The 13,253-nt window shown below is 41.7% G+C and overlaps 1 protein-coding gene across 1 annotated transcript in view; it reads right to left on the bottom strand.

Annotated features, from left to right (window-relative positions):
* Window positions 1–2,514: 2,514 nt before the first annotated feature.
* LRRC1 (leucine rich repeat containing 1) overlaps window positions 2,515–13,253 on the bottom strand; it is a 140,030-nt gene continuing 129,291 nt past the window's right edge. The window contains exons 12-14 of the mRNA XM_045844096.1: window positions 6,331–6,503; window positions 5,338–5,474; window positions 2,515–3,986 (exon numbers count right to left, since the gene is read on the bottom strand). Coding sequence (XP_045700052.1) covers window positions 3,828–3,986; window positions 5,338–5,474; window positions 6,331–6,503 — 469 coding nt within the window. The 3' untranslated portion in view covers window positions 2,515–3,827. The remainder of the gene's footprint in view (window positions 3,987–5,337; window positions 5,475–6,330; window positions 6,504–13,253) is intronic.

Below are 13,253 nucleotides of genomic sequence, written 5' to 3'. Positions count from 1 at the left end.
ATAGTTTCTTTGTAGAAACTAGCTTTACCTTGAGAGACAGCTGGCTAGTAAGTCCAGTTATAATAAGAGGGTTCTTGTGAGACCATTGCTAACCTTACCGCTAAGTGAGCAGACCTCACAAATTAAAATACCCACACCCACTGCATAACTCATAGGTGCATACTAGTGGCACAGGTGAGAAAGTTTTCAGATATCTGCCTGCGAGCCAGCGTGTCCTCATTCCTGCTGGACACCACCCCTGGGAGCAAACATTGCCGGCTCTCAGGCAGGAACTGCAGAGCTTCTAGTAACAGGACCGTGATAACACCCAGGCCTGCAGTCACGCCCGCCACCCACCTCAGGAGACCTTGTTTAAGGCATCCCAATTAATCCTCACTCTGCGCCTGCAAGGTCGGAGATAAAGGGCCTGAGGCCAGCGAGGCTGTGGCTTATCCAAAGCCACAGAGCAGGGATGGGCTTTAAATCCGTGTCCATAGGGCTCCAATGGGGGGGGGGTGGTGGCTGCTGACTCATCAATTTAAACCCTGAGTGCTACTTTAAAGGGCGTGCTTGCTCTCTGCTTTTCCTGTTTTTAAAAATGATTTCATTGTGCAGTGTTCTTATGAATGTATTTTAAACTTTAATTTGGTTCCTCTAAGTGGCTTCATACTGGTAATGTTCAAGCTGGATGACAGGCATGGGGTCCATTATACACTAACTTGACTTTCATATTTTTTGATTATTCATAACAAAACTTTGGGTTCTTAAAAATGTTCTAATTGGCTCTTTGGAAAGTCAGGTAAGTCAACACCAGTTGCTGTAGGAAGACTTCAGCTCTAGGGATGTCACCGAGTTGCAGTGTCCCCATTGCCTCCTGTCCACCGGCCGCCCCAGTGCGCCCGTCAGGCAGTGTTCCTGCAGTCTCACCACACACCAACCGGCGCGCCTGGGACAGGGGCGGCGGTCATCTTCACAAGGTCACCAGAGGCTGTTCAAAGTGACTTCCTGACAGAGACGGAACTTTCCCAGTCTCCACTGCGTCCACTAAGCATGTCCCCTGGGGTGGGGCCAATTTCACAGGAGGGCAGGACTGCTCTGAACAGCCCCTGCGAGCCATTCCACCTGCGCTCCCTCCCCTGGGATGTCCGACCAGGAAGCTCTCAGATGGGGTTGGCCTGGGGCCATTCCTCCTGCCTTTCCAGAAAAATAGCAAAACATCCAGGCAAACACTAGTTCCAGCTTTCTGACCTGTCCCTCATTCCATCATTAATGACTTTCATTATTTCACCCCCTCTAAATTCTGACAATTTTATCTGCTTGTAACTTCCTAAGAATAGGAAATATGGGGCTATGAAAAAAGTGGGTGAACAGGTCTTACTAATCTTCCTTTTACCTGTCACGCCCACAAGACAAACAAGCAGTGCATCAGCCCTCCCTTTCCTACGAGGAGGGCCCGAAGGGGTGGGGGGGGGAGGGACCTGCTGCATCACACACTGGGGGTGGGGGGTCAGGCACTCGCCTCACAAGGGGAAGGTAACCTTTCACGTCATTAAGTTTTCCTCATAACATCCAGAGAGGTAGGGCTCCTTGGAAAAAGCTGGCCTGTGCTCCGGCTGGGTCTGACAGGTTGGTGCCGTTTCCATGGTGAAGCTGAAAGCTGGCCTCAGCACCCTGAGGGTAAGGAACACTGCAGGGCCACCCTGAACAAACAGTGAAACCATAACTTTTCCCTCTCAAGGACGGGGCGGGGAGACTGAATCTCAAAAACTGAAAGCAAAACAAAATAACCCAGGTGAAGGTGAAGAACAGGACAGGCCAAAGGAAACAAGTAATTAGGCACATAGAAGTTTCTGGAAAAATTTAAACACACACTATTCTGTGCACCTCTAATCCACTAAAACCATGATAAACTGAGTAGTAAAGTGTGGGATTTATATGAAAAGAAACAAAAAAGAAACATTATGGAAGTTCCATTTGTTCTTCAGGGTCAAGATGGCTCTCCCCAAATAAAACCGCGGTGCTTATCTATCAGCCCAGGAGCAGTGGCATCACCTTCACCGAACAAAACCGACTTGGCCAAAATCTTAAAATGGAGAAAGGAAAATGGGTACTCAGGTTAGGGAGCAAGGTATAAAACTGAGAAATCAAAATCCACTTATGTGCCATGTACTTTCAACACAATAAATAGATTAAAAATATACCCATGTATACAAACAACCTAAGAAGTGAAGTGAATTCGGTAAGTAGATGCATCGTAGCAAAAAGACAGCATTGAATCTGGTTGATTAAAAGCAGGTTTCTGAGGACTCCAGTAGGCCAGATGCTGCAACCCACAGTTTTGAGCCAGAGCTGAAGGCCCCTAGGTCCTGTCCCATGCAGGAGAAGGACCAGGAGGTGTGGGTCCCACAGCAGTGAGCTCAAAAGCAAGCAGGGATGTAGGTATTTCATGGGAGGGAGCACACTGTCAAAAATCTCGGCCACCTACTCTCATTGGAATATGCACGGTGATAATTAATTTTTAAAAAGCTCTATGGCTAATGTACAGGGTGACTTTATTTCATGGAGAGAAAACAAAAAAACAACAATAACATGATTTTCCTAGATACCACATAGTGACTGACATTTTTCATTCCTCTTTTATCACATCATATCAAAAAAAATTCAATGGAAACACACTGATATATACCCCACACTCCTTAAATTAGCAGAATTAAAATTAAAGCTTGAAGCAGTACTTTGTACACTTAGATTTAAACTCTATTTACAAATTAAATTGCACTTATAAAGATAGCAATATTTCTAACATATCGTAGGTTATTTTGCTTTATTGTGGTTTTATATCTCAATATAAAACTTCTAAAGCTTTCTTCAGTAAAAATCATACTTTTGCAGTACATAGTTTATTTACCCACTGAATTTCAAAACCAGTTTTCTCTTTTTGTGCTTTTCTGTTTTATTTTATTTTATGAATGGCACACACCTTCCGAGTAGGAACGACCAGACACTGCACTCATTATGAGAGACCCTCTTATGAAAAGTTAAAGAAATGAAATATGGTAGCCTAATCCTTTGGTTTATCTTCTAGAAAATCATCCAATATAATTTACAAATCGGTGGTAACTCTTCTTTTTGGTTAAGAACAAATTCGCCGGGTAGATCAGTAATTCAAATCCAACACTACTTTAAAAAGTGTCCCATTCCTAGTCCCGCCTCCCCGCGCACAGACGCCGCTGTGCAGGCTGGTCTGACACAACACAGGATGCAGTAAGGCACAGTGTATGGTACAAATAAAAACAAACACTTCAGGATTTTTTTCCTGCACAAATACTAAAATATGTACCATTTCCAAGATAAAACAAAAAAGAAATACATATTTTTGTTATGAAATACCTATACAAAATTTTAAAATTTACACCATCTGAGCTGCCAAAAAGGTTTAAAAAAGTATCGATTTTTCCCCATACATAAAACTACCTCTCATCAGTAGGTCCAAGAGAACTTGGGTTCAAAATGTCCCAGCACTTTGTGGAGGGAGGAGGATAAAAATTCCCCTTCTTGCTCTCCCTTACCCCAACATAAGACAGAAACAAAGGCAGATGTTTACAGTAGTGTATTCTACTTAGTACAAACAACTGAAGTTTAGGAAAAGAAAAAAATCACACTGGGAGACCACTGGTTGACGGGGCAGAGTAAGGCACTTCCTTGCAGAGAGCAGTGTCCCAACACGCAAGGTGGGGAGACGGTGCGCGGGGTTCTGGTGAGGACGAAGGACCGCAGGAGGCTCCTCACAGACGGGAACATCTCCACAGCAGGGGAAGACACGCGAGGTAAGGTCAGGAGGTGAAATCCTACACAGAAGTGGTCACTCGGTCAAGGGCATGGTTGACCTCATTTTTGTTCGAATCCAGCCCTTTAGCAGCATTCATGTCATTCCGTAAATTCTCCACTGTCTTTTTCATGTTCTTCAGTTCCCCCGGGTGTGGAGTGGCTCGCCTCTGAAGTGTTCTCTACAAACAAACGGTGGAGTGAGTGTTCTGCTTTGACTCCATTACTCTCAAACATGCAGCTTCCAGGTGGCAGCATTCGAACATGAACCTTAGCTCCCCACAGACAATGAGTTGAGGAGGCAGGAAAGCTTTCTTTGGAGCTATGAGCATTTCCAAACTGCTTACTAGTAGTTAATGGGAGATGAAAGTGTCAACTATAACTTACCTAGTCACGACACAGGATTACTTTCAGAATAAATTAGTACTTTTTAAAATATGATATTACTGCATGGTAACAATAAAATTCTATGGCCCATCAGAAAAAAATAACATACAAGATGTAACTGTGGTGTGAAGAGGGAAAAAAATGGTTAAAAAATTCTGAGTTAAAAATCACAATAAGCTCTATTTCCCAGAGTGGCTCTCTGGCTTCCTTCAACCCTTGAGGCATGGGAATTAAAGGAAAAGGGAAGCAAGAGAAAAGGACTTCTTTTCTTATTTTGCTGTTGTGTGTGCTATTTATGTGACCTACTAATAGAGACCACATTCTTCTAATAGTGACCACAGAGCTAGAAGGGAAGTAATAGGGTAGGAGCAAAATTTTAAGTAGATAAAATCCTATTTGGTGACAGCTGAAATAACAGAGACAAAGAGATATTAATTTAAAATCTAGCCTTTGTTTTGAGGGCTGCAAGTATTCCCTCAAAATTCTGCTTACGAAAATCTCAATTAGGAAGGAATCTAAGAAGCCAAAGTCAACTTGTAGGAATTTTTCAAGAGTTGTCACTGACTCCTGGACATGCTGGGTGGCTGACAAACACTTTGAAGCATGGATAAAAGGCTGAGAGGTACTTTCAAATCTATCCCTGGTTTCTGAATGAAGACTCGTTTAGTAGTTCGACTGAGATCACAAGCATTCTGCACAAAGCTGAAGAGCAGAGGGGTAACATGGGAAAGAGAGAGAAGCTATGGAACATCATGAAACATGAATGGAGTCGACACGATATAGTTTTATAAATGGGGGGAAGGTGAGAAGATACTCAATTCACTGGGAACAACAACAAAGAAAAATCAATTTTAAGAAAATAGTGGGGCAGGAGGGGCAACTATAACAAATAAAGAAAAAGAAGCACCATAAACTAATCAATCAAACAAAAAAACCCAACAAAAGTTCCATCTGCCTTAAACACATTTGGTAAATCCATACCTAGAAGTACCTTGTTTTGACTTCTAAAAATTCTAAAATGCTAAAGGCAAAACAGCAGTCAGACTAGCTGAAAACACAAGGAACCCTAATTAGGTGCCATTCTTCATCTTGGGAGCCTTTTACATTTTGAACTTCCACAAAGGCCCAGAAGGTCCATTTACAAACCGTTTCATTGTCGTCCTCATCTTTCTCATCTTCTAGAAATCGGATGGCGCTGACCCTGTTCATGGCGCGTTCATTCCAGGCCTCGTCGGAGACATCGTTCACCAAGCTCTCCAGGGCCCCGCAGCGAGGCAGGTTCTCTGTCATGACAAAGACCGTGTCAGCAGGCGCTTGGGTTCATGACAACCACTAAGCAGTAATTTGAAAAATTAAACACAAAAAGGCCTGGGACAGAGTTGCCCTTTCTTTACACTGATGCATAATTCTACTTGAGATGATATAAAATGCCTGGTAAATTAATGTTTACTATTTCACTACAGAATGTCATAATAATTCAGAGTCCTTTTTCATGCTTCTTTTCTAACTTCAACAACTTTCTCACGAGAGTCAGGAGGCTGCACGTGTCGGACACCAGAATTGCCTGAGGAACACACTCTAGCGCGTTTCTCTCGGGGTTCGAGGGTGAGATGGGCAAGGTAGCTTTGAGGGCTTTCCATTTAGGTGACCCCCATTCTACCAAAGCACTCTACTTTTCATCCATCAAAATCAGCTCCCAGCAAAGGATTTACAATATCAGTTTGATGTTAGTGGGCATATTTTTAAAAATTACACCTAATTTACAACTCAAAGATAAAATGACTCAGAACAACTCACTGACCTAAAAACACGTTGCCAGCAGTGTTCTATACTAACCCTCCAACCACCAGTGTGGGTTTTCAGTGATGAGTACCTTTTTAAGGAGTATTTATATTTTCACCCTTAGCTATCATACAAAACACCTCAAGGGTGTTTAAGGAGTTTCAGACACGCTAAGCAGGTGCAAGGGGTACTTTTTCCATAAAGATGCAGGGGAACCTTCCCAGAGGAGACAAGAGTGACCGCACATGGACTGGCTGAACTCGACAAAATACAGGCACATGTGAGAGTGACAGGTCTTAGAGAGAGAGCAACTCTTAATAATTCTTGTGGCCAAGTGAATAGGGTCCGTGAATTCACCTTGGCAAGTCGGCTCAGAAGGCACCTGAGGAAGTAAGACGCAGGTTAACACCTTCTCTCCCGTGTTGAGGTCTGTGTCTGTCTGGAACGTGAGCAGAGGCTGGGACTGGTTGTCAGACAACCACAGAGCCTTCAACTTCAAGGCCGTCAGAGACAAGGGCAGATGCAACAACCTAATTTAAAACAAAAGAAGACATCAGGACCTCAAATGTTGTAATCAAATCACTTTCTGTCAATAACAACAGAAAACAATAAAAAACAACCTCCTAGGATTAGGTTCAATATTTTAAAAGATGTTATGTTTGTCATAAGATAGTGATTTATTCTTTGCAGATGGACCCTTCATTGAGTGACTGTGCTCCCCCTTCTCATCAGCACCCCTAGGCCACAGGGCAAAAATGAGGAACTTAAAGAACACATTTTTCAGTCCTATGCTAGGAGGTTTCAATTTAAAGAGAAAAACAAAGTCAGTGTAACTGTGAGACCACAGCTCTCACGCAGTCAAGGGCAATCCGGTCACCGACTGGGCCGACAGAGCCCGTGGATTACCTGTTCCCAGTGGCACCTGGCAAAGCAGGAGAAGAGAAAGGAGCTGTGTGGGGTGCTGAAGAATTTAAGTTGCATTTAAAATAAAAGCTAAAAATTTTTTTCATGGACTCCATTTACTTTCTCTAGGGAGACTAGTTCAGGTATTCCATCTTAAACCTTTATCTTTCAGTTTCCAGAAGTTCCCACTTCTCAGACTCCTGGGTGATAATTAATATCCACATCAGACTGTTTCAGTTTCAAATGGAATAGCATATATAAAGCACTTTAAAAGTTGTAATGGGACACCTAAAGACTAGTTCCATATTTATTCATATGTTTTCACAAATATTTCACAGCTTGGCTACACCCAGTTAGATCTATTCAGGGAAGACCACCGCCAGAAACCATGTGTTTGGCACTTGCCAAAGATTACCTTCATACAGTGGTCCTCACCCAGGAGGGATTCAGCCCTGAGGGGACGTATGGCAATGTCTGTAGACATTCAGGGATGTGTGTGGGGGGTGCTATGGCCTCTAGCAGGTAGAGGCCAGGGAATGTTGTAAAACATCCTACAATGGACAGGACAGCCCCCATACCAAAGATTTATCTGGCCCCAAATGCTAACAGTGCAAAGGGGGAAAACGCTCCTTTAGTGAAAAACTAATGTTTTATGCAAATTTACTAATTCTCTTTGAAAACAACCAAACAAGGATATATTTGATAAAGTATTTTCACTCTAAAGATGGGTCCATGTATTACATTATGAATGAGTCTTAGAAGTGACTTCATAAGCTTGATAATAATAAGCTATTCACATTCTGTTAACTACTATAGAGGCATATTTTCTTAAAAAAAAAAAACTCTAGCCCATTAATCCCATATAGAATGATAGGACAGCACTGTTCCTGGGGCTCCTTCTTTGATAAAACTGTATACCCACCTCCAGCTAACATATGAGGGATAGCGACCTGTATTAAGTGCATCTACCAGCGGATTGATATTGCATTATTAGACATATGAAAGCACACCTGTTTTACTGCACTTTGCTTTAGTGTGCTTCACAGAGGTTGCATCTTTTATAAAATGAAGGCAGACAAAAAATTACAACTTGCTTCACTGCAATATTCATTGTATGGAGATGGTCTGGAACTGAGCCCACAATTATCTCCAGGGTCTGCCTGTATACCAGTTTCAATTAAGTTATGGGAAATAAACTATAACTCTTATAGAGATATGAAGAGAAATTGTACTCCAATATTATAAAACTAATCTAAAGAAACTGTAAGCGCAAACTGGTTAAGCTACTTTAATAAATGAAGTAAAAAATTCTCAAAGAGTGTATAGAGAATAACAAATGCACTATCAATAAACTTTTCATACGAACAATACATTTTTCAAAGGATTTCCAATGTAAGAAATTATAAAGATGAGAAAACACTTTTTTTCTTTAATAATGAGTCCAGTGAAGGCTGACCCATCCCACGCGTGTATACTGGGTGGAAGGTACAGTGGAATTGTATCTCGCGTGGGACTTAGGTTTGAAGTTGATGCACCCATGAGAACTGCTTATGTTAAAGCACCCTTGAAAAGTCTCTGTGTATTACACATTACAGTATTCACCAATGAGCACTAAATTGGGTAAGAAACACGTATTTTTAAAATCCTAGAATCCACCCAATGCAGGAAATACATGCTCGGACTGTGACAAGGATGCCCCAGGGATCCGAAGGCACAACAGAGTCCTTGCTCCACTTCCCCTTGCTCTGAGCTGCTGGCGAGCTGCTCAAGCTTAAACAACCCATTATCTCTCCTTCCATCCAAAGGCTGTTTATACATACGCTCAAAGGCAAGAAGGTAAAGACATGAGACATGCATTTGCTGGGCATTGTGACAAGATTTTTAAAAAGAACGCTAATACACTATGAAAGCTTAAAATACATTAAACTTATTTTTCATTTTACTGAAAAGGATAATTTCTTTGAAGTGTGTCCCTATTTCTTTTTAAAAAGGAGTTATGCTAGTGTCTTCCAGAATGTTTAAAGTTTCAAGGTGGACAAGAAATCTACAGTCTGCATCTCTAGCCTTCTTAATCATGAGAACACAAAGGAAAAAACTGAGATTTGAAAGCTGACACAAAACAAAGATACTCAATATGTTCACTGTACCTTCTCAGACTAACAACTGGCTTCATAGCTAAATGCTAAAGCAAACCCTTGGCTACAGTGGCTCAGTGGACTGAGTACCAGCCTGTGAACCAAAGGGTCGCTGGTTCGATTCCTACTCAGGGCAAATGCCTGGGTTGCAAGCCAGGTCCCTAGTGCAGGGGACGCCCAAGAGGCAACCACCCATTGATGTTTTTCTCCCTTTCTATCTCCCTCCCCACTTCTCTAAAAATAAATGAAATCTAAAAAAAAAATAAAGCACGTAAAATAAAAAGCCAAAGAGAAAGCATCAATAGTAAATAGCCTCTGAGGATGACAGAATCATATAGTAACAGCTAAAATAGGTCACTGGGCTCTACACTAACAGATCCATGTAAGATTAATTTGTCCAAATGCCAGTTTTCCTGCAAAGAATCAAAGTGCCAGCTTGAATATGGCTGCTGCTGACCGAGCCCACACAATGCACAAGCCTGTTCACAAGTGTCCTGTGGACAGAGGCGTCCTGTGATGTCAAAGAGAAAAAGACCCTGCCTTCTGCCCAGTCTGCACACAGCCTACGCGGGCTGGGCTGAGCCTCTCACTGACTGTCTGCGGCCTGGGGGAAAAGACACACACACTCCTCTGTTTCTCTTCAGTGAACCATCCCAGACACGAGTGGAAAACAGAGAGATATTATACATCCCTGCTTTCCAGACGAGTTAATAATACATGTGTGGTTTATTCTGGCACCTTCTGTACACTACAGAATCAACACAATAAACCATGGCTCCCTGTGTACACATCTCTGTGTTCTATTTAGGACCACATGCCCCCCACCCCAAAATGAAAAGCCCGGACTTACTATTTACATCAATGGCACAAGGATGAAAGCAACGAATGAGCAAACCATGAGCCTCTCGTTTCCGGTTATGGCCATGACCGCCCCAACCTGACTTGCCCTTCCCGTCCCCTGAAACACCACAGCAACTGCTTGTCAGATTTATTTAAGAACTAAACAGGGCCTACTGATCAATGTAACACTAAGTTTCCTGACGGTTGCATACTTTTTATGATCAAATGTTTCATGTTTGTTACCTCCTACTAGAACATTCAGTTTTCATGTTTAAAGATATATACAGAGGACATAATCAGTGAAAAAAAATTAAACAATACCAAAATATCTAAAGTGAAAGCCCCCTGTAACTCCAAGTCTCCACCTTTCCTCTAGTGGAACTACTATTGATATTTTGGTGAACTGCATTGATAAGTTTTTTAAAAAACATGAACAAAAGTGAGGACACTTATGCTCGTTATTCCATATCATGGGCTTCCTAAATTGCTTGGTATTTTTTAATAGAGCTACACTGTTGTGTTTTGTCTTTTACTATTTTTTATTTTTCCAGCTTTACTGAGATATGATTGACACACAGCACTGTGTAAGATGTATAACATGATGATTTGATACACTTACATATTGTGAAATGATTACCACAAGAGGCTTAACTCCCCCATCACCTCACATAATCACCATTTTGCATGCATGTGTGTGGCAAAAACACTTAAGATCTACTGTCTTGGCAACTTGCAAATACATAATACAGTACTGCTAGCTGTAGTCACCATGCTGCACACCGAGTCCCCAGAACTCATTCATCTCATGTTTGGAGGTGCATCCTTTGGCCAACACCTCCCTGTTTCCCTCACAACCCCTCCCCCAGGCCCTGGCCACCACCTTCTACTCTCTGCTTCGGTAAGTTCAACTCTTTTAGATTCCACATGCAAGTAAGATCATACAATATTTGTCTTTCTCCATCTGACTTATTTCATGCCAAGGTCTATCCATGTTGTCATAAATGGCAAGAATTCCTTCTTTCTAATGGCTAAAAAATATTCCATTATATATATCATATATGTGTTATACATACATGCACAAACACATACACCACATCTTCTACTGATAGATTCTTAGCCATATCTCGGCTATTATAAATAATGCTGCAACAAACATACGAGTCCAGATATCTCTTTAATACTGTGTTTTCATTTCCTTAGGATATATAAGGTCTGTCTAGAAAAAGTCCAATTACTGTTAATATAATAAGAAAGGTTTGCACAACATCCATGAAGCCTGGCGGCCAAGGAAAATGGACTGGAATGCACATATGTGAACAATGACAACTTCACTGTACTAGCCATTAGGGGTGGTAGACGCCATTGAGTGAACACATGTACTGTGTGGTCATGGAATTCAAAATGACTGAGCAAGCAGAGCAACTAATCTGCATCAGATTTTGCATTAAACTTGAACATTCCTCTGCAGAAACTATTCAAATGATTCAGAAAGCCTCAGCCATGGGCAACTGGTAATTTACAGCTTTACACAACATGCCTGCTCATGCATCACGTCTCCTGCAGAGCTATTTGGAGGAACACCAAATCACCCAGGTGACTCAGCCACCGACAACTTGGGGGCACCCAGATTTGACACCCTGTGACTTCTGGCTTTTCCCAAAACTAAAATCACCTTTGAAAGGGAAGAGATTTCAAAATGTCAATGAGATTCAGGAAAATATGACAGGGCAGCTGATGGCAATTGGAGAACTGTGTGAGATCCCAAGGTGCCTCCTTTGAAGGGGGCTGAGGCTTCCTTGACCTAGGTACAATGTCCCTCGGATCTTCTTCAATAAATGTCGACAGTTCACATTATGTGGCTGGATACTTTCTGGACAGACCTCATATACTCAGAAGTGAACAGCTGGATCTTATGCTACTTCTAATTTTAAGTTCTTGAGGAACCTCTATACTGTGTTTTACAGTGCCTACACAAGTCCACCTTCCCAACTAACTGTGCATAAGGGTTCCCTTTTCTCCACTTCCTTATTATTTCTTGTCTTTTTCATCACAGCCATTCTAACAGTTGTGATGACTATTTCCCCACTGACAGCCATTGTTTCTAGTACTGGGTATACTAACACTGCAAGGAAGATCCTCAAACACCCAATTTCGTGTATTTGGTGGATACTCCTATGGGTAAGAGTCTAGGAAATAAAGAAATGTATATTCTGTATCTGCGAGTAGCTGATGCTATGAGACACCTCCTCCATTACTGTACCAGAAGTTTGATACTTTGTTTCCAAGTGGCATTTTATAGTTATCCTTGCTGTAACTTACTGCACCAAATTTATCAAAGACAATTTTTGAAAACTAAGGCACAGTCTCCCTGTGCCATTTGCTGTTTTCATATGCCTCAGAGAAGAGCAGAAACTTCTCTTACACTTGGTGTGATTTCTCACGGTGTGAGTGACATTTCTGCAAGCTGAAAAGCTGACATGGTAGTCCTATGTTTTTATTAGTTTCTATACTTTAAAATAATAGTAATTAAATATATTAATAGGCTTAAAATTTGGTCATTAAACTATATATACATGGACTAAATGACACGTTTACTGACTCAGATGACACCTATGTAACTCAACTTTTTAATTGGCTTTTCTCCACCCTGGCTCAAGCATAATAAAAATTTAACTTTCCCTTCTTTGGAGAACTGGAGAATGAAACCTTCAGTCTGGAGCAAATCAGTTTTTAGACATTAGAGCCATCTTTCCCCTCAAGAATTAGTGGTGCAAATTCATGCTCATCAGGAAGGCAAGAACCAAGGGTGGGAATCACTGAGTTTCTACTGCCGGAGGTGAGAGGTCAGGAAGCCACCCTTCTCAAGCTTTAAATCGCATATTATTAGGCTTAAGTCCAACAAAAATGCAACATTCAGCTCATTAACCCAGAGTTTTTAGTCACTAGTTAGTGGTCTTATGAATCTATTAAGATGTCCTGAAAGCATTAACTTTAAAAGGGTAAGCACTCTTGAGGCCATAACTCATCTCCAGGCTCCTGCTGAGTGCTGCTGTTTACTCAGCACCACTGTCTATAATCCATTAGCGAGAATAAAAAATGGCCGGTGAGCCTGACCTAAGTGGCCAGCTAATCAACACTTAGAATACAATCCCCCAAACACTCTGGATCATCTTCCGCTGCTCCCGCACTCTGTCTCCTATCTAACTATATAATACTCAAAAGCAGTTTTTAATTACTCTTGGCAGTGCTGCCTGTGACACAAAGCATTTCAAAGGGGCCTGCTATTCATGCTGCAAAACTAACATTTTTAACATTTTCCCAGGTATTTACTGTGTGCCAGGTACTGTGAAGGGACATGATACACTGGCACATTAACCATAACATCCAACTTTAGGTTTAGGA

The sequence above is a fragment of the Phyllostomus hastatus genome, unplaced genomic scaffold (genome assembly GCF_019186645.2).
Source record: "Phyllostomus hastatus isolate PE091 unplaced genomic scaffold, TTU_PhHast_1.1 phas_contig_40, whole genome shotgun sequence".
NCBI classification, from domain to species: domain Eukaryota; kingdom Metazoa; phylum Chordata; class Mammalia; order Chiroptera; family Phyllostomidae; genus Phyllostomus; species Phyllostomus hastatus.
Note: the sequence above shows the minus strand (reverse complement) of the source record. Positions and strands in the feature narration are given on the sequence as shown.